Source organism: Heterodontus francisci, chromosome 41 (genome assembly GCF_036365525.1).
Source record: "Heterodontus francisci isolate sHetFra1 chromosome 41, sHetFra1.hap1, whole genome shotgun sequence".
NCBI classification, from domain to species: domain Eukaryota; kingdom Metazoa; phylum Chordata; class Chondrichthyes; order Heterodontiformes; family Heterodontidae; genus Heterodontus; species Heterodontus francisci.
This window is the reverse complement of record NC_090411.1, coordinates 23,220,817-23,242,590: the sequence shown is the minus strand read 5'-3', so window position 1 is coordinate 23,242,590 and position 21,774 is coordinate 23,220,817. Positions and strand designations below refer to the sequence as shown.

The following is a 21,774-nucleotide window of genomic DNA, read 5'->3' as shown; positions in this document are numbered from 1 at the left end:
CCGGATCACGTCTAACGTCATTACATCACTGTGACCTTAGCAGGGCGGAGTCAAGCATGGCTGTCAATCAAAGTGAAGCCTCTTGGAACCATGCTTCCAATGAGCAGCCCATCCTGAGAGTCGTAGGGTTCACTCTGGCTACCTGCTTGCCTCTCTTCCATGGTTTTGTTTATGCCCATGTGGGCCACTGGAGAGGGAACATGCGGTGCCCGCAGTGGCTCAGTTGGCAGCACCTGTGACCCTGAAGTTTTGGAGTTCAAGTCCCACTCCAAACTTGACCAAAAAATCCAGGCTGACACTCCCAGTGCAGTACTGAGGGAGTGCTGCACTGTCAGAGCTGCCGTCTTTCACATGGAACACTCTTGCTTAGCAAAATCCTAGTGCAATCCACTTCTCTCTCTATAAGGCCCAATGCAGTATTTACATTGAACATAATAACACCAAATATAGGGCAGGAGTAAGCCATTCAGCCCTTTGTGCCTGCTCCACATTCAATAAGATCAAGACCAATCTGCTACCTCAACCCACCTTCCTGCCTTATCCACGTGTCCCTTAATTCCTTTAGTCTACAAAAATCTATCAATCTCTGTCTTGCATATACTCAACAACTGAGCATCCACAGCTCTCTGGATTCACAAGCGATTGAGTGAAGGAATTTCTCCTCATCTCAGTCCAAATTGGCCAACCCCTCATTCTAAGACTGACTCCTAGTTCTAGAATCTCCAGTCAGTGGAAACATCTACCCTGTCAAGCCCCTCAAGAATTTAAGATGTTTCAAAAAGATCAACTCTCACTCTTCTAAATTCTAGGAATATAGGCCCAGTCTACTCAGTCTAACTAGAAATAGTTACTTGAAGGTAAATCAGTGCCAGATCGGTGGGAGGCATTCAAGGAGGAAATAGTGAGGATTCAAAGCAAATATATTCCCTTAAAGAAAAAGGGTGGCATTAACAAATTCAGAGCCCATGGATATCAAAGGGTTTAAAGGAGAGGATAAAGAAAGAAAGGAAGGCTTATGACAGATACTGAGGGCTCAATACTGCAGAAAATCTACAGAACTGTAAAAAGTGTAGGGGTGAAATTAAAAAGGAAATGAGAAAAGCAAAGCGAGGGCATGAAAAGGTATTGGCAAGTAAAATCAAAGAAAACCCAAACATTTTTTTATAAATATATAAAGAGCAAGAGGATAACTAAAGAAAGAGTACAGCCTAGTAGGGTCCGGAAGGATAACCTGCATGTGGAGGCGGAGGGCATTGATATGGTCCTTAGTGAATACTTTGCGTCTGTTTTCACAGAGAGGGACGATACAAACATTACAATTAGGGAGGAGGAGTGTGAAATATTAGATGAAATTAACATAGTGAAACGGGAAGTATTAAAGAGTTTAACATCTTTTAAAGTAGATAAACCCTCAGGCCCAGATGAAATGTATCCTCGGCTGTTAAAGGAAGCAACTGAGCGAAGGCTCTGACCAACATTTTCCAACCCTCTCTGGCTACAGGTGTGGTTACAGGACTGGAAGACAGTTAGTGTTGTACCATTGTTTAAAGAAGGAGAAAGAGATAGACCAAGTAATTACAGGCCAGTCAGCCTAACCTCGGTAGTGAGAAAATTATTGGAAAGAATTCTGAGGGACATGATAAATCTTCATTTAGAAAGACACGGATTAATCAAGGACGGTCAGCATGGATTTGTTAAGGGAATGTTGTGCCTGATGAACATGATTTAATTTTTTGAGGAGGTAACAAGGAGGGATAAGGGTAGTGCATTTGATGTAATCTATATGGATCTCAGCAAGGCTTTTGATAAGGTCCCACATAGCAGACAGCTCACAAAAGTAAAAGCCCACAAGACTGATCGACGGCAAAAAGGCAAGTTAGGTCCAACATTGGCTCAGAGGCAGGAAGCAAAGGGTAATGGTCAAAGGGTTTTTTTAAGACTGGAAGGCTGTATCCAGTGGGTTCTGCAGGGCTCAGTACCAGGTCCCTTTCTTTTTATGGTATATATATCAATGATTTGGAATTGAATGTGGGGGGTACGATTAAGAAGTTTGCAGACATACAAAAATTGTCTGTGTGGTTGATAATGGAGAAGAAAGCTGTACACTGCAGAAAGATATCAATGGATTAGTCAGGTGGGTGGCAAATGGAGTTTAATCTGGAAAAATGTGAGGTAATGCATTTGGGGTAGGATATTGAGAAATGTAGAGGAACAAAGGGACCTTGGAATGCACGTCCACAGATCCCTGAAGGTGGCTTTTTTAAAAATTTGTTCACAGGATGTGGGTGTCACGGCTAGGTCAGCATTTATTGCTCATTCCCTAATTGCCCTTAAACTGAGTGGCATTTTAAGAGTCAACCACATTGCTGTGGGTCTGTAGTCACATGTAGGCCAGACAAGGACAGCAGATTTCCTTCCCTAAAGGACATCAGTAAACCAGATGAGTTTTTACAACAATCGACACTGGTTTCATGGTCATCATTAGACTTGCTTTTAATTCCAGAAATAATTGAATTCAAATTTCACCATCTGCCATGGTGGGATTCGAACCCATGTCCCCAGAGCATCAGCCTGGGCTCTGGATTACTAGTCTAGTGACATTACCACTATGCCACCACCTCCCCAGATAATATAGACAAGAAGACAGATGGGATGCTTGCTTTTATTAGCAGAGCCATAGAATATAAGAGCTCGGGGGTTATGCTGGAAACGTATAAAATACTAGTGAGGTTACAGCTGGAGTACTGTGTGCAGTTCTGGTCGCCGCACTACAGGAAAGATGTGATTGCATTGGAAAGGGTACAAAGGAGGTTTATGAGGATGTTGCCTGGACTAGAGAATTTTAGATGTGAGGAAAGATTGAATAGGCCAGGGTTGTTTTCTTTGGAACAGAGGAGGCTGAGGGGAGATCTATTGAAGTGTATGAAATTATGAGGGGTCCAGATAGAATGGATAGGAAGGTCCTATTCCCCTTGGTTAACCAGCATGCATAGATTTAGGGTAAGAGGTAGGAGATTTGGAGGGGATTCAAGGCGAATGTTGTTCAGCCAGAGGGTGGTGGGGATCGGAACTCACTGCTGAAAGGGTGGTGGAGGCAGAAACCCTCATAACATTTAAAAAGTACTTGGATATGCACCTGAAGTGCTTTAACCTACAAGACTATGACCCAGAGCTGGAAAGATACTTGTTGGCCGGCACAGACACAATGGGCTGAATGGCCTCCTTCTGTGCTATAAATTTCTAAATCTCTCCTCATAGGACAATCCCCTTATCCCAGGAATCAATCTAGTTAACTTTTGTCACACTCCCTTAAAAGGCAAGTATATCCTTCCTTAGGTAAGTAGACTAAAACTGTGCAGAGTCCTCCATCAGGTGTGATAAACGAAAGTGTGCTTATGACAGATGCCAGGTAGAAAATACTATTGAGAACCAGGTTGAGAACCACTTTCCAGAGGGAAAGTGAAAAAAGCAAATAAGAGAAGCAAAGAGAGAGCATGAAAAGAAACTGGTGGCTAACATCAAAGGGAATCCCAAAGTTTTATATAGACAAATAAAAGGGTGGTAAAAGGAGGAGTGGGGCCTATTAGGGACCATAAAGGGAATTTACACATGGAGGCAGTATTAAATGAATATTTCTTTACCAAGGAAGAAGATGCAACCCAGGCAATGATGAAAGAGGAGGTAATTCAGAGCCTAGAAGGGTTTAAAATTGATAAGGAGGACATATTAGATAGGCTGTTGGTACTTAAAAGTGGACAAAACACCAGGACCGGATGAGATGCATCCAAGGATATTGAGGGAAGTGAGGGTGGAAATCGTGGAAGCAATGGCCATAATTTTTCAGTCTTCCTTAGACTCGGGAGTGTGCCAGGGGACTGGAGAACTGCAAACGTTACACCCTTGTTCAAAAAGGGTGTAAAGATAAGCCCAGCAACTACAGGCCAGTCAGTTTAACTGCAGTGGTGTGGAAACCTGTAGAAAAATTAATAGTCATATGGCCAAATATGGGTTAAGGAAAGCCAGCATGGATTTCTTAATGGAAAATCATGTTTAACTAACTTACTAGAGTTTTTTGAGGTGGTAACAAAGAGGGTTGATGAGGGTAATGCTGTTGATGTGGTGTACATGGACTTTCAAAAGGCATTTGATATGGTGCCACACAACAGACTTGCGAGCAAAGTTATAGCTCATGGAATAAAAAGGGACAGTAGCAACATGGATACAAAACTGGCTGAATGACAGGAAACAAAGATGTTTTAATGGATGTTTTTTGGGCGGGAGGAAAGTTTGTAATGGAGTCCCCCAGGGATCAGTGTCGGGACCCTTGCTTTTCCTAATATATATTAATGACCTAGACCTTGGTGTACAGGGCACAATTTCAAAGTTTGCAGATGCTACGAAACTTGGAAGCATTGTGAATTGTGAGGAGGACAGTGTAGAATTCCAAAAGGACATAGACAAGTTGATGGAACGAGCAGACAGGTGGCAGATGAAGTTCAATGCAGTGAAGTGATTCATTTTGGTACGAAGAACATGGAGAAACAATATAAAATAAAGGGTACAATTCGAAAGGGAGTGCAGGAGCAGAGGGACTTGGGTGTATATGTGCATAAGTCATTGAAGGTGGCAGGACAGATTGAGAGAGCAGTTAATAAAGCATACAGTATCCTGGGCTTCATTAATAGGGGCATAGAGTACAAGAGCAAGGAAGTTATGTTGAACCTGTATAAGACACTAGTTCAGCCTCAGTTGAAGTATTCCATCCAGTTCTGGGCGCTGCACTTTAGGAAAGACGTGAGGTCGTTGGAGAGAGTACAGAAAAGATTCACGAGAATGGTTCCAGGGATGAGGAACTTCAGTTATCAAGATAGATTGGAGAAGTTAGGACTGTTTTCCTTGGAGAAGAGAAGTCTGAGAGGTGATTTGATAGAGGTATTCAAAATGATGAGGGGTCTGGACAGAGTAGGCAGAAACTGTTTCCACTTGTGAAAGGATTGAGAACAAGAGGGCACAGATTTAAAGTATTTGATGAGAAGCAAAAGCGCCATGAGGAAAAACTTTTCACACAAGTGGTTAAGGTCTGGAATACATTGCCTGAGTGTGGTGGAGGCAGGGTCAATTGAAGCATTCAAAAGGGAATTAGACTGTTATATGAAAAGGAAGAATGTGCAGGGTTACAGGGAGAAGGCGGGGGAATGGGACTGAATCAATTTCTCCTTTGGAGAGCCAGTGTGGACATGATGGGCCAAATGGCCTCCTTCTGCACTGTAACAGTTCTGTGATTTTATGATACCTGTGAATTTATGAATTACGAACTTATTTTTTTGCTAGTAATATATATGTACAAAAGCGACTAAAATAAATTGTTTTAGATTACAAAAACACTAAATACAATATATCTGCATGAATGCACACCCATCGCAATCCTATCAGTTTAAAATAAGTAAGTCATACAAAACTGTTGTTATAAACTGCAACTGGTGAATAGAAACTGGCCTCGGAGTGAGATTTACTGCTGTGTTAGAGCAGTTGTATCATTTCAGCCATTAGAAACTAGGTCAAATCTGGCCCAACAGGCATGTCACTACTTAATTGAAACACAGGTATCTTTATATAGCGCCTTTAACATAGTAAAAGATCCCAAGGTGCTTGACGTAAACAATATCAGACAAAATCTGACATCGAGTCACATAAGGTGATATCACGGACAAGGTAGGTTTTAAGGAACCTCTCAAAGGAGGGGCGAGAGGTTTAGGGACGGAGTTTCCACTATATCACTCAGCCCCACGAACTATATTTTACAACATTACCCCCCAAAATCTTATTAGTTGCCATGTTTTCTATTGGTGCGTGTAGTGCTCAAATGGTTAAAGATTGTTGGATTTGAGTTCATGGCACATGACCAAGATCTAGTGGAGCTTGAAATAGGGTTTTCTGGGATAGTAGCAAGAAACAAAAAAAGATTCAAATCATTGTTCATTTGTGACATGCATACATGCTAGATTCTCTTATTCTTTCCTGAAAGCAACCACTCTCATTAGGGTATAATGGCCAGAATTTTACGCCCCACCCCCCACCAAAGAGCAGGCTAGTGGCGTGGGGAGGGCGTAAAATGGAGTGGGAGTCTCGGTGGGCCCCTCCCAACCGGCGCCATTTTACGCAGGGCAGTGGGAAATGGTCCGCCTGCCCCAGGCCAATCAAGGCCCTTGAGTGGCCAGTTGACAGCCACTTAAGGGCCTCCACCCACTTCCACGGGGATTTTACCGTTGGCAGGCAGCCCAGGCCTGAGAAAAGCCGCCTGACAAAAGTAGGCTGCCTCCTGATTGTCTGGGTGGGGGCCTCCTGATCGGGCACCCTGTGACTGATGGAAGCCCCCCCCCTGATACCCTAACCACCCCCAACACCACCCCCCCCCCCAATCGACCTCCCCATGCCTTGCCAGGGTTCGCCTGATCACCCCCGGCAAGGCCCCAAAAACCTACCTATTTTCCAGCCTGTCCTTCCTCTTCATCTTGAAGCTGGGTGTAGTCCCATCAGTGGCCACCACTCCCGATGGCGCTGCTAGGACGAAGATCTGCCGGCCTGCTGATTGGCCAGCAGCTCCATTAGGCGGGAATTCTTGCCTCAGTGAAGTGGCAGTCCCGCCTAAGACCAATTATAGGCCTGGGACTGCAAAATCCAGTCCAGATCCCTAGACCCAGCAGAGGCAGAATCGCTGCAACAATGGCTCCCGTCCGACAAGTGAAAAATTCTGGCCAGTATCACTGGCACCAACTACACCTCAACATCCTGGCTCCATGATCATGCTATTTGGTTAGGGGCTTCACAACTGAGCTCAATATGAGCTGTAAGGATGACACAAAAGAGGCTGCAAAGAGATATAGACAGGTTAATTGAGTGGGCAACATGGTAGCAGATGGAGTATAATGTGGGGGAAGTGTGAGGTTATTCACTTTCGTAGTAATAGAAAAGCAGAATTCTTTTTAAAGGTGTGAAATTTTTAAATGCTGATGTCGAGACACACTTGGGAGCACTTGTGCAAGGAACACAGAAAGTTAGCATGCAGGTACAGCAAACAATTCGGAAGGCAAATGGATTGTTGGCCTTTATTGCAAGGAGTACAAGAACAAGGAAGTCTTGCTACAATTGTACAGAGCTTTGGGGAAACCACACTTGGAGTTTGGTCTCCATATCTAAGGAAGGATATACTTGCCTTGGAGGTAGTACAGTGAAGGCTCACTAGACTGGCTCCTGAGGTGAGAGGGTTGTCTTATGATGAGAGGCTGAGTAAATTGGGCCCATACTCTCTGGAGTTTAGAAAAATGAGAGGTGATATTGAAATGTACAAGTTTCTGAAGGGACTTGGTAGACGCTGAGAGTTTGTTTCTCTTGGCTGGTGAATATAGAATATGGGGGCACAGCCTCAGAATAAAGGATTGATCATTTAGGACCTGGATGATGAGAAATTTCTTCACTCAGAGAGTTGAGTGTCTTTGGAATTCTCTATGCGAGAGGTTTGTGGATGCCCCCTCACAGTATATTCAAGGCTGGGACAAATAGATTTTTGATCTCTGAGGGAATCAAAGGATATGGGGAGTGAGCAGGAAAGTGGAATTGAGGCAGATCAGCCAAGATCATTCTGAAGGAGCAGACTCAAAGGGCTATATAGTCTACTCCTGCTCCTTTTTCTTATGTCTACATTCATGGACATTATTCAGTATGGGAAACCTTGGCTGACATTTCCTCCCTAACCAAGTATGTCAGGGCCATTTGTAGTGACCCCAGTTGCTGTCCATCTGAGAGTGACAAATCCTGCTACTTCATGTAGCTGAGTGCACTAGTCGGGGCTTACAGACTAGGCATTGACTTTATAGGTGGGTTGAATTACATAAAATCGCTAAAACTCTCACTATGCTGCTAATTATACAGCTGTGATTCCCAAATTGCCACATTTACAAAGGTATGGTCTTATCGGTATATTTCCGATGGCAAGTTCATAACTATGAGGATAAGGCAGTAATTTTTAAAAAAAGATTCATTATTTTGAATCACATCAATGGTGGTGAGGTTGAATTTTGTTATGACCCACTGCTGTCAGTTGGTGATTTCTGTGAAGTGCAATGAGCACATGTTGGAAATTTTAGACTATTTCCTCATATTCTGAAAAATTCCCAGCAGTAAAATTGTAGACATTTTCCTTGAAACTTGGGTTGTGTGTGGGCTGTATAACACAAAGGTAAATTACTGCTGGTTTCAGCTCTAACAATTTAAACACAAGCACAGAATTAAAGCATATTGAACTACAATGTTTTTTTTTTTTTAACAAGAATGACAAATACAGCCAGACAACAGCAAGTAATTTCAGTGCAATAACTGAGGGAGGTGCTGAATTGTCAGGTTGAACTGAGGCTCCATCTGAGCACTCAGGTGGATGTAAAGCATCCTTTGGCACTACTGGAAGAGCAGGGAATTTCTCTGGTGTCCTTAACCAACATTTGTCCCTGAACAAAGACCATTAAAAGCAGTTAAAGCAGCTCATCATTGTTTGTTGGATCTTGCCTTGTATAAGGAAGGATGTAATGGTGTTAGAGAGGATGCAGAAAAGGTTCACAAGAATGGTTCCAAGGATGAGGAACTTCAGTTGTATGGAGAGATTGCAGAGGTTGGGACTATTTTCCTGGGAGAGAAGATTTGATGGGGGTTTTCAGAATCAGAAGTCGTTTGGACATAATAGGTAAGAGAGAAGCTGTACCTACTGGTGGAAGGATTGTGAACAAGAGGGTACTAATTTAAGGTAATTGCCAAAAGAAGCAATGGCGACATGAAGAATAACTTTTTCATGCAGCAAGTGGTTGGGATCGGAATGCACTACCTGAGTGTGTGGCGGAGGCAGGTTCAATTGAGGCGTTCAAGACAGAATTGGATTATATGAAAAGGAAGAATGTGCCAGGGCTACAGGGAGAAGGTGGGGGAAGTGCCACAAGGTAAATTGCTACTTCAGAGAGCTATCTCAGACACAATGAGCTGAATGGTTTCCTTCTATGGTGTAACCTTTCTATGATAATTGGCTGCCACATTTTGCAAGTACTTCGACTACTTTGGGACATACTGCCGGTGAGAAAGGAAGTATATGTTTTCATTTCTCCTGCATAAAATCTCTAGCTGAAAATGTATCTGATCTATACAAGAACATCTCACTATGCAAAACCTAAATATGATCCCTTCTTTAGTAGTAATCATCTATTAAGAAATTTGAATAATTTAATCCCACTGTTTGGTTTTCTTTACTATTTTTAAACTCTATTTTTGGCATCCATGTTTCCAACAATTTTTCTGCTCCCAGAAGTTTCACTTGCCCAGATCTCAAACTGTATTGTCTTCAGTATTGAGGCTATGCAGAATGCAGAACTGAAATCAGGAGGCACTTCTTCACACAGAGGTTTAGTAGAAAGAAATCTGGACGTTGTGCCAATTGAAATGTTCAAAACTAAGATTGTTAGCCTTTCTCAACAAAAATCTATGAAAATTGGGCAGAGGTTGGTTAATTGAGTAGAGGTACAGATTAGCTATGATTTAATTGAATGACAGAACAGGCTCCAAGGGCTAAATGGCCTATTCCTCTAACTATTGGTGGAAATACTGGAGGAAGTTCTGCTGCAGCCTTACTTTTCAGCGCAGTGGCAGAAAGAGCACAAAGGGTGGCAGAAGTTTGGAACTCTCTTCTGAAAATGGCTATTGATGCTTAGTCCATTGTTAATTTTAAATCTAAGATAGATAGATTTTCGTAAACCAAACAGTATTTAGGACAAAGTTGGGTATGTGGAGGGTGGTCGATCAGCTATGATCTCATTGAATGCCAAACAGGCTCGAGGGGCTAAATGATGTCCTCCTGGTCCTAGGAGCGGCAAGCTTTGGAGGCATCAGCACCTCGAAAGCCCTCCCAAATTTTTCAATGTATCTGTGAAGGTGCTATTGCGTTAGGACACAGAGCTTGGGACCACATAGGAGAAATAAACTGAACTTACAACACAAACAGACTGAACTGGTCCAAGCCGCTGTTTTTCCAAAGACGAAGATCCAGAGGACCATTAGGGGGAAAAACACTCTTTGACCCCCTCAGACACTCAAAGCCACTCAAGACCCACTCCAAATACATATTGTTGCATTCACATGCTTACAGATCTTTTTTAAAAATTATTTCATACTTTTAGTTTTTCTTTTATTGAAACATTGGCTGGACTGCTTTTGTTGCATGTTCTGGGTTGCATCCAACAACCAGCTATATGCAATATTCAGGCCGTTAACAATATCCTTGAACAAAAGACAAGACGACAGGAGACAGAAAGTACGTTTTTTATTGAAAGAGTTGGCGTTGTATTTAATATCCAGCACATCCAGATTGCTAATGGATATGAAATCAGTCATAGATGGGTGACAGAGGCAGGGGTTTCGTACATATCCACTCGTAACCATCTTTCCAAATTAATTGGACAGTGATACTGCAGTCCATTGGGTGCAGATTCACTTGGAAATTAGTTAAGAGATGGGAAACAACACCCTTCAACCTGTGTTTGTACATCATCTGCTTTTTCATCAAGGGTTGAGAATATTTTGAGGTGCTGGTTCAATTGGGATTGCATCAACAACCAAGGATTTCTAATAATGGTAACCACATATTATTTTATAATACATACAGCTTGCTGAACTCCCAGGCATTTTGTTTGGTTTTTGAATGTTCCATCATCAATTCACGCAGAAGATTGGAATTTTCACCTCCAGTGTCACGTAACCCCCTATAAACTGCCTGTAGCAGCTCACATTGAGCAAGAGACAGGCTAAGAATGTATACTGTATATATTATAAAACAAAGGAAAAGGCAACTGTTTTTGTTACCAAAGTGTCACCGAGTGGGTTTTGAACTCCTATGTAATCTCTGGACCACATGCAACCAAGCAACGCGCCTGGCCATTCAGATATCAAAAGCCCAAGTTACAGGGCAATATGCACGGCAATCATCGATCACTGTGTCGTTGGAAGCAGCAATTCTCTTGGTTGTTCCTTCGCTGCTGTGGGAACTGAAGTTCCATTATCGGGGGTTGATTTTCTTCAAGCTTCTGTTGAGCTACAAAATAAACTTGCATGAAATATTTTGGCCCGGTGAAGCAAGTCTATCACCAGCAGGTCTCCTGAAACACTTTTCTAACAGTGAGTATTCTATAATGCACAATATATTATTAAACTGCTGATCAAGTGGAGTTATATATAAACTGGTCTGTCTCTTTATTGTAACAAAGTCTAAATACAGCTGGGTCAGTTGCAGTTGGCGAGGGCCATTTGCAGACTGATGAGCGTTGGTAAAATTCCAGCTCCAGGCAAAAGAAGAAACCAACATGAAATAACTACATATCTTTCTCTTTATGCCTTTAACATCTTGCAATGCCTCATGCGAGGGACAAATATACAGTAAATATATTTTAAAAATAATTTTCCCATACACTTCTATTTCTAGGTGCTCTTCTAAAGTTCCAAGTGCATGAAAACCTCTCTCTCTCTGCTGATTGTTGGGAGACCCAGTTTAAATAGGTGGTTCTCAATCCAAGTCCAATGGATTGAGCTCCTGTGCACACAAGGTGGCCCAAATGGGAAACTTCAATCAAGAGACAGTGAGGTTGAAGAACCTCCATATTACACAGTTCAGTGAATCTCGCCTTATGGTAAAATTACCTCCTCCCACTTCGGACAAATGTTTAATTTTAATTCAGTTATGGAGCAGTAGAGAAAAAAGCTCATTTAAGGTCAGAGATTCAGAAACAGGAACAAGATGGGTCCACGCTCCGTGTTGTCAATACCTAATCTAGAAAGAGCTTAAATGAAGTCAGTGAGTGAAGAGGAGTGACGAAAAATAAAATGCTCAGCCTCACCTCTTCAAATTTGTGAATCTGCCTGATGAAGAAGTCACCGTATCGTCGTGCCACTTTGGTGTCTGCGATGTGGATCATGTCCTGAAGTAACAGTGAAAACAAGTTTTAAATAGAAACACAAATTGTTCCATGTGGTAAAGGGATGGTCTGGTACTTTACTGCAAAGACACATGTTCAATCCCCAGTTTGCTCCAAGTCAGCCAGGGCAACAAATGTATATGGTACAATTGGCCTCATTCCCTAGGTTCACACATCGAAAATAGTTACCTGGGACAAGTAACAGATGTCCAATAGCACCTTTGGAGTAAGTGACAGAAACTGAGCAAATAAAAGGGTGCTCTTCCACAGATAAAACCCACCTTATCAATGTAGAAGTCAACCTCAGAAGCAGACTGAAATTCGCCATCCAAGGCCGAAATCCCACTTGTCCATACCAGGTTCTTCATCTTGTGCTTGAAGACCAAGAGGTTGATGCGGAACTCTTGCTCGGTCATGTCCAGAAATCCAGCCAATTTGACAACAGGCATTGTAGTATACAGCTTTAAGAAACTGCAAGGAAAGGCAGCAACCAAATCAACAAGCAAGAATAAGTGGCACGTAATAATACTGGTTGCAAAACCGACATATAAAACAAATATTAAATACAATATATCTTCAGATGGTTATTAAGTGAATCCTTTAAATAAAAATCAACTAATGCAATTCCCCAGTGACTAGTCACTGAAATCCATTTGTGCATCGCTTGCTAAGCCCATCAAGTCTCTTACAGTGTCATCCTGACTCAATCAATGGATCTCTTACCCACATCAGAAGGTTGTCAAGTCCCACTCAAAGATTTCAATGCTGAACTGCCTCTGGACTTAGGCTACACTTACACTGCAATGAATCAAAACTGCTTCAGTCTGGCATTGCAGTTCCAGTGTAAATGCACTATTCTTGCGAGAGGGGAAGCCTATTTTACTGAACAGTTTCTTCTTCCCCGCACCCCCTCTCTGCTTCTTATTTCATTACAGCTCTTCCATTTCTACAGCTCTTTGCTGGGAATGGTTCCATAGGGGCAAGTTAACCTGAAGTAATTTGCCATGGGATCTTTTATGTATCCTTAAACATTATTACAAATGCACCAACAGATGGGACTGGCATCAGCTATTCCTGTTGTCTTCTGATCTCACATACCTACGTATAGTGGACAGTACGGACTGCTGCTGCACTTCATCCATAAACACTTTCAGCTGTTGTAGGAAGGGCTCCTTGTGGTAGTTAGGATGGACAGAGTCATAATTTGGCACCACTGGTGACAAGAACTTGGGGCAGGCAAAACTGAACAGCTCCTCAAAAATCTGCATATCTCTATCAGAAAAAAAAAACAGCAAGGTTATAGGAGGAAAAAAAACAAATTGGGAGGCTGCCATCAAAAACAAACCACTGGAAAAGTTGCAGCATTTCAAGAGGAAAGGACAGGTTATTGTTTCAGCTGAAACATATGAACTTTTACTGCACTGCTAATACAAGATAAATACATACTTGTTGTGGTGCTGCTTCAGTGCTCAACTAATAGCAGCCACGTGTCGCTATCTCAGAATTTCATATTGATAGAGACTTGCGGGATTCTATTGAAATACCTCTTTTCTTAACCAGCAGCTAAGGGAGGCCACAAGGGGTATGGTAATATCGAACGAGGGTCAGCCAATTCTGGAACTGGGATTGATCCCTGTACCCAGCAAACTAATTTATAGCCCTATTTGGCTACATGCTTACAAGGAGGCAATCCATCGGGGACTTCAAGCTACTCACCAATCCAGACGAGTTCTGTGTGAAATGTCAAAGAACTAAAACTGATCCTATTTATACATCTAGAAGAAGTTTCTAAACAACCTTTCCGAACCTATCAATTCCGAGATTATTGTGATCCTTGTGTCATTTGCTACACCACCAGTAGGTGGTAATGTTGCACCAGATCCTTCATTCTCCTTGGAATGTGGAAGACGTGTCAGCTGGAATGGAGTTCATTGCATTTTTAAGAGAAAAGGTGGATACATTTCTGATGCAGAGGGAGATAGAGGGCTTATGGGGAGAGAGCAGAGCAGCTGGATTAGTTTTGGATCATTTTATTAAGAAGGTCTCTTAATTCAACTTCTCTGGTTCTGGAAAGCATTTCACGGTCTTGGTTTGCAAGATGCGTGTCAAAGGTAAACAAGGGATGGTGCTATGTGGGGAGCTGCCAGAGTGGAAACTAGTTACCAGTGCAGTTCCACGAGCGTTGGATTATTGTCCCATGTTTGCAGATAACAATTGGGTGCAGTGGCTAACAATGTTAACAGTGCAATAATCTGAAAAGATCCAGAAAGGTTGGGTCATCGGGCAGACTGTTGGAAGATTAAGTTCAACATGGTTATGTATAAAGTCATGAGGATAGGTAGAAGTAGCAAGACTGTGGCTTACATATCAAGTAAGTGCGCTTGAAGTAACATAGCAAGGAGAGATCATTCAATCAGAATCATTATAGCACAGAAGGAGACCATTCGACCTTAAGAGTCCCTGCCAGCTCTCTGTAAAGCAATCCAGTCAGTCCCATTCCCCCGCTCTATTCCCATCGCCCTGCTAATTTATTTCTCTTAAGTGCCCATCCAATTTCTTTTTGAAATCATTAAATTGTCTCCACTTCCACCATCCTCGTAGGCATTAAGTTCCAGGTCATTACCATTTGTTGCATAAAAAAGTTCTCCCTCACATCCCCCCTGCATCTCTTACCCAAAACCTTAAATCTGTGTCCCCTCATCCTTGCCCCATCAGCTAATGGAAACAGCTTTCCTTTGTCTACTTTATCTAAACTTGTCATCATCTTGTACACCTCTATCAAATCTCGCCTCAATTTCCTTTGTCCCAAAGGCAACAAATCCAGCTTCTCCAACCTAACCTTGAAGCTAAAATCCCTCATCTCTGGAATCATTATGGTAAATCTCCATTGCATGCTCTCAAGAACCCTCACATCCTTCCTAAAGTGTAGTGACCAGAACTAAACGCAATACGCTAGTTATGGCCTAACCAGAGCTTTATAAAGGTTGAGTATAATTTCCCTGCTTTTGTACTCAATACCTCTATATGCTTTGCTTACTACTCTCTCAGTATGTCCTGCCATCTTCAAGGATCAATGCACACGAACCCAAAGGTCCCTTTTGCCCTGCACATCCTTTTGAACAGTGCCATTAATTCTATATTGCCTCTCCCTATCCCTTCTGTCAAAATTCATCACCTCACATGTCTATGTATTTATTCCATCTCCCACTTGTCTTCCCATTCTGCTAGTCTATTTATGTCCTGTTGCAGTCGATTGGGATTATCCGCACTGTTTGCCACACCTCCAAATGTGGTATCATTGGCAAATTTTGAATTTTTACTTGGTATTTCAATATCTAAATAATTTATTCTTTACCAAAAAAAGTGGTGCCAGCACTAAATCTTGGGCAACACCACAGTCTACCATCCTCAGTCCGTAAAACAAACATTTATCACCACTCACTGTTTTCTGTCCTTAAACCAATTTTTTATCCAAGCTGACAATTACCCTCCTATTCCATGATCCTCAATTTTGTTAGCCAGCCTTTTATGTGGTATTGCATTCCCTTCATCAAAAAATTCAATAGGATTTAGTCAAGCATGATTTGCCTTTTACAAATTGGCACTGGCTCTACTTAATTAACTCAAACCTCTCCAAGTGCCTGTTGTTTCTATAACCTTATCCACCACTGATGTTAAACTGACTGGCCTGTAGTTACTAGGAATGTCCTTACACTCTTTCTTGAATAAGGGTGTCACATTTGCCACCCTCCAATCATCTGCCACCTCCTCCACATCTAGGGAAGATTGAAAGATTATGGCGAGCCCTTCCACTATCTCCACCCCCAATTCCTTTAGCAACCTGGGATACAAGCCATCTGGACCAGATGACTTATCCACTCTAAGGTGGCTGTGCTTTCAGCTGCCAAGGCCCTAAGTTCTAGAAGTCACCCCCTAAATCTCTCCATCTCTCTTTCTTCCTTTTAAGACACTCAACTTGCCTATTATTCCCTTATGTGGCTCAATATCAAATTTTGTTTAGGGCACTTTAACGTAATAAAGACAACATTTAAATGCAAATTATTCTTCTTATTGAAGTACTTTTGAACTGTAGTCATTGTTGTAATGCAGGAAACACAGCAGCTAATTTGTGCACAGCAAGGTTCCACAAACAGCAATAAATGACCAAATTATATATTTTAGGTGTTGGTTGAGGGATAAATATTGCCCAGGACACCAGGGAGAACTCCCCATCTTTTCTTCGAAATAGGTAAATGTAAAAGATCTCATGGCACTGAGAGGATAGACAGGGCCTCGGTTTAGCATCTCATCCGAAAGACGGCACCTTAAACAGTGCGGCACGGAAGTGCTAGCCTAGATTATGTACTCAAGTCCCTGGAGTGGGTCATAAATTTCTGACTCGGGGCAAGCATGCGACCACCTGAACCATCTCTAAGTGTCAAAAGAAAATAAGGAAATTTAGTCAACGGTTTTATTTAATAAGGCGGTGCTACAAATCTGGAGCAGATTGATGGAACAGGAAACAATGGAAGGGTTTAACAAAAAAGGACAAATTCTTATTAGGAAAGAGGCTACTGGAATATTAGTTTCAGAATCACAGAACGGAACCTGATGGAAAGCTAGGAAAGGCAAGACATTAGTATAAATTCCGTGTTTTAGTTTAGTTCCTTATTCCTAAATTTTATGTTTTATTTTCTCATTTGAGTTTTTCAAAATTCAAAAACAAAGGGACTTCACCTCTCATATAACGGAGGACCACTAGAGGTCCTTGGAAATAATAAACAGGGTTTGAATTGACACCTGAAGTCTTATTCATGGACTTCCATTGTCAACATCTGTATCAAAAACTATAGACTTCTGACCAATGCAACTATAGTCTTGTTCCTTGATCTTGGATTTTAGTCTTATGTTTCTCCAATTTACATCTCATTGAAGAAACTATAAATTTTAGGCAAAGTCTACAGTTCCTTTAGGAAATGAACAGAATACTGTTGATGCAACCACAAACTTAAGTACAGATTTCTAACATACCAAACCACCTGCTACCCAAGAATTCTTAATGCAAGAACACTTGAATACAAAATCCTAATCTAAGCAGATCATTGAAATCATCAGCTGAATATACTCAGCCCACTGTTAAAAAAATTCCCAACAGAATGGTGCCGTCTTTCAGATGAGATGCTAAACCGAGGCCCTGTCTACTCTCTCAGTGCCGCAGGATCTTTTACAGAAAGCAGAAGGTTGCAGAAATCGAGCTAACATTTCCATGCAGTGTCAACCATTGTTTAGATTGTTGAGTTGCTGGACGAACAATTAACTGGGCACCTAGTTCAAAGGTTTGAAAACTGGTCTCTTATCAGCAGAAATCCTGACCCAAAAATGTTACTTGGCAAACTCAGTACAATGGGAACTATAGCTTTGGGTTATGTTACTGGACTAGTGATCCAGAGGCACGAGTTCAAATCCCAGCACAGGAATTAAAAGCTAGTCTCAGTAACGGTGACCGTGTAACTACTGGATTGTCATAAAAACCCATTTGGTCCACTGACGTCCTTTGGGGAAATGCTGGTTTGACAGCCCAACCGGTATGACTCTCTACTGACTGCAGCGGTGAGCAAAGCTGGGAGTGGCAGGGCAGGTTTAAAAGCCAGATTTTCACCCAATTCCCAAAGCTTTCCCAATGGACGGGTGAGGTTAATGTTTCATTATCCCACTCTTGCACCACCTATTTCCAATTTCTAATCTGAAGCAGAGCCACAATTCATTCCAACAGAAGCATCACTTTAAAGGCTAATTAATAACTGAATATGGAGGTGCACAAAGCTGCATAACACAAATCCACTAGAATTGTTTTCTAATACCTCCTCGGTCTCAATCCTCCTCATCTCTGTAACCTCCTCCAGCCCTACAACCCTCTGAGATCTCTGTGCTCCTCCTCTTGCTTCTTGCAGAACCCTACTTTCATCGCTCCACCGTTGGCAGCCATGCCTTCAGCTGCCTAGGCCCAACAGGAATTCCCTCCCTGAACCTCTCCGTCTCAAAACCTACCTCTCTGACCAAGCTTGTGAATGCTAGTCCTAAAATCTCCTTACATAGCTCACTGTCAAATTTTGTCTGATAACGTTCCTGTGAAGCACCTTGGGTCACTTTACAACATTAAAGATGCTTTCTAAATGCAAATTGTTGTTGTAATGCGGACAAGGTGTCATTACTGAACAATTGCAACGTTGAAAAGAAATGGACGACAGAGAGAAGGAACAGCTGACTTACCCTTTCTGCATACGCAGCATTTTGTCTCCATACTTCTCTCGCAGCTGCGTGTGGATGCTCTCATCGATCCTCATCGGGTACAGCGTCAAAGCAATCGCCAACAGACTATGCATCTGTTCATTCTGTTTATTTATCTACAGATTGATTCAATAAGGGGCAGGGGGAAAGAAGAAAGAAAATAGGGTTTTATTTTCACCTGTAAGTTATTCCTATCCATTCCTACTTGAGGTCTATCCCGCACAATTGTTTGGAAAACCTACAGGTGTATCCATTTAACACATAGAGTCATAGAGTTATACAGCACAGAAACAGGCCCTTTGGCCCATCGTGCCCCTGCCAGCCATCAAGCACCAATCTATTCTAATCCCATTTTCCAGCACTTGGCCCGTAACCTTGTATGCTATGGCGTTTCAAGTGCTCATCTAAATACTTCTTAAATGCTGTGAGGGTTCCTGCCTCTAACACCCCTTCAGGCAGTGTGTTCCAGATTCCAACCACCCTCTGGATGAAATTTTTTTCCCTCAAATCCCCTCTAAACCTCCTGCCCCTTACCTTAAATCTATGCCCGCTGGTTATTGACACCTCCGCTAAGGGAAAAAGTTTCATGATGGAGAGGCAGCATTTTAGTGAAGGACCTACGCTAGAAAAACAGAGTTGTGATTTTAATTCATTCTCCATAATAGAGAAAGCAAAAAATACTTACAGTTATATGGCACCTTTCATGACCTCAGCATGTCCCAAAGTGGTTTACAGCCAATGAAGTATAGTCACTGTTGTAATGGAGGAAACACAGTAGCCAAGTTGCATACAACAATGCCCCACAAACAGCAATTTTTTTTTTTAGCAATGTTGATTGAGGGATAAATATTGCCCGGGACACTAGGGAGAACTCCCCTGCTCTTCAAAATAGCACCAAGGGATCATTTACGCCCACCTTAGAGAGCGGACATGGCCTCAATTTAACATCTCATCCGAAAGATGGCACCTCCGACAGCACTCCCTCAGTACTGCACTGGAAATGTCAGCTCAGACTTTGTGCTCAAGTCTCTGGAGTGGAATTTAAAACAAGAACCTTCTGACTCAGAGGCAATAATGCCATCCACTGAGCCACAGCTGACACAGACATAGGTGCACTGGACATGAGAAGTCCCTGCAGCAAATCTTAGGAACAAACTCACAAAATAAATATTCTAAATTTCATTTAAAATGCTCACACAAGTGAGATCAAAACAGCAGCCTTGTGGTAACGAGCAACAAGACACTAGTTATGCAGTTTGAAAGTAGGCAAGTTGACAGCCAATCTTAAGTTAGTCTCCTCACACAATTTTAATAGAAGCAACATTTTTGTTCATCTCCATCCCACTGAATAAAACAAGACTTCACTGACTCCAATGGCAGATTTTATATACACAGAAAGCACTGAGCAGGTTTTCTGCCAGCATGAATGGCTTAGCAAGCTTATGTGTCATCTGCTGTGGTACTGAGCCAGGAGGGTCCCAGGTAACATTCTCTTCAAGCTGCAGGGGTGCCTGGCCACACAGAAATCGGGAATGTACCATTCAGGGGATAAACAGACTGCGCACAAGCATGTGCAGCAACCTTAAAGGCACCGTAGAGTGCAAGGAATGGGTCGTAGCCAGCGTAGGAAAATTACGAGGGAACAGTGGTCCCAGGTCCAGTCCTTGTTCTGAGCTAGGGTAGGATAATAGACAATATATTTGGCCTCAATTCTCTTAACTGAGATGGGGGGGGGGGGCAGGGAGAGAAATAAAATCTGCCATTGGAGTCAGAGAACATTATGGGTTCAAGCCCCACTCTAGAGACTTCAGCACAAAAATCTAGGCTGATACTTCAATGTTAGTACTGAGGGAGTGTTACACTGTCAGAGGTGATGATTTTTGGACGAAACGTTAAACCAAGGTCCCCCTGTCTGCCTTCTCAGGTGGAAGTAAAAGACTGCACGGCACTATTTTAAAGAGTAGGGGAGCCATCCCTGGTGTCCTGGGGCCAATATTTAATCCCTCAATTAGCATCACTAAAACACATATTATCTAGTCATTATCACATTGCTGTTTATGGGAGCTTGCTGTGCGCAAATTGGCTGCCGCCTTTCCAACATTACAACAATGATTACACCTCAAAAGTACTTAATTGTCTGCAAACTGCTTTGGGATGTCCTGAGGTTGTGAAAGGCGCCATATAAATGTAAATCTTTCTTTTGCTGCTAATCACTATCCAGTACCTCGTGCTGGAACGTCAATACATTAGGACACTGGGATAAGAACAAGATTGAGCTTGGCTGCAATTCCCCTTCTTACTCGTTGATATTCCCTATCCTGGCACATGAAAAGTTACCAATTTGTTGAGGCAGGAGGGTTGACGTGCACTGGGGAACCATTAAGAGTCGGCAGTGTCAAGAAAAGTGGTGAGAAAATGGAGAGCAAAAATCAAAATAAAAAGTTAATACCATCTACTTTTGCTAATTCAGTTTTCGGGCTTGAAAAAAATGTGAATTATACTCTAGTCTGAATTAAGTAATTTAAATAAAAACACCCCAGGAAGCATTTTTTGTGCAAATTTTTTTTGGAATAATTTGAATAAAGCAACTTCAGATGAAGAGGAGCAGAACGTATATCTGCAGCACCATAAACATTTTTTTTTGTTTACCATCTCGTATTTGTAGGTTGAGCGCTGAAACATGTTCTTAGTTCTCTGGATATACAGCAATATGTTGGCAAACACACGGATAGAATCCTGGTAACGGCGCATCATCAGGTAGGCGAAGCCCACATAATAATAAGTTGTGACTTGGCACTCTGGCACCCGGGAGTACATACTCTATGATGGAATAGAACACAACATATCAAACAGGTTTATAACAAAGCACCAACTCCCAAAAACCAGGCATGCATAGGCGGAAATCCATTACTTAACACTCCCTGTAGATTTACCAGCCACAGTGAGTGACTGTGTGTGGCATTCTTCCTTAACTGTGGTGTTGAGGGGACAGATGAATTGGGTTTAACAGCATTTCCTCCTGGTTAGCTGAGCATTGAGATTGTAAGTTCTTCATTGCGGGAAGTCTGGGGCAGCAATTAGTACGTTTTCAGCAACCAACATAGTAAGAGAATGTTACATATCAGGAGCTGGCAGTACATCAGATGTTGTGAAAATTACAGGAGAAAGTTTTTTTTAAGTTCTTTCACAGAATGTGGGAGTCACTGGCAAAGCCAGCATTTGTTGCCCATCCCTAATTGTCCCTGTCAATTGAGTGGCTTTCTAGCTTATTTCAGAGGGCAGTTAAAAGTCACACCCAGGCCAGACCAGACCAGGTAAGTACGGCAGATTTCCTGTCCTAAAGAGTTTTTACAGCAATATATAAGTTCATGGCACCATTACTGAGACTAGCTTTCAATTCCAGATTTTTAATTAATTAAATTCAAATAATTGATAAATTCAAAATTCTACCAGCTGCCATGGTGGGATTTGAACCCATGTCCCCATG

General features: G+C 42.1%; 1 protein-coding gene across 2 annotated transcripts in view; it reads right to left on the bottom strand.

Moving 5' to 3' along the window:
- Positions 1–10,337: 10,337 nt before the first annotated feature.
- The window catches only part of eif3s6ip (eukaryotic translation initiation factor 3, subunit 6 interacting protein), a 48,393-nt gene continuing 36,956 nt past the window's right edge, over positions 10,338–21,774 (bottom strand). For both annotated transcript variants that reach the window (XM_068019513.1, XM_068019514.1), the window contains 6 exons: positions 20,937–21,107; positions 18,270–18,403; positions 13,098–13,271; positions 12,281–12,470; positions 11,922–12,002; positions 10,338–11,122 (listed from right to left, as the gene is read on the bottom strand). In XM_068019513.1, the coding sequence (XP_067875614.1) occupies positions 11,087–11,122; positions 11,922–12,002; positions 12,281–12,470; positions 13,098–13,271; positions 18,270–18,403; positions 20,937–21,107 (786 nt within the window). In that variant the 3' untranslated portion in view covers positions 10,338–11,086. The remainder of the gene's footprint in view (positions 11,123–11,921; positions 12,003–12,280; positions 12,471–13,097; positions 13,272–18,269; positions 18,404–20,936; positions 21,108–21,774) is intronic.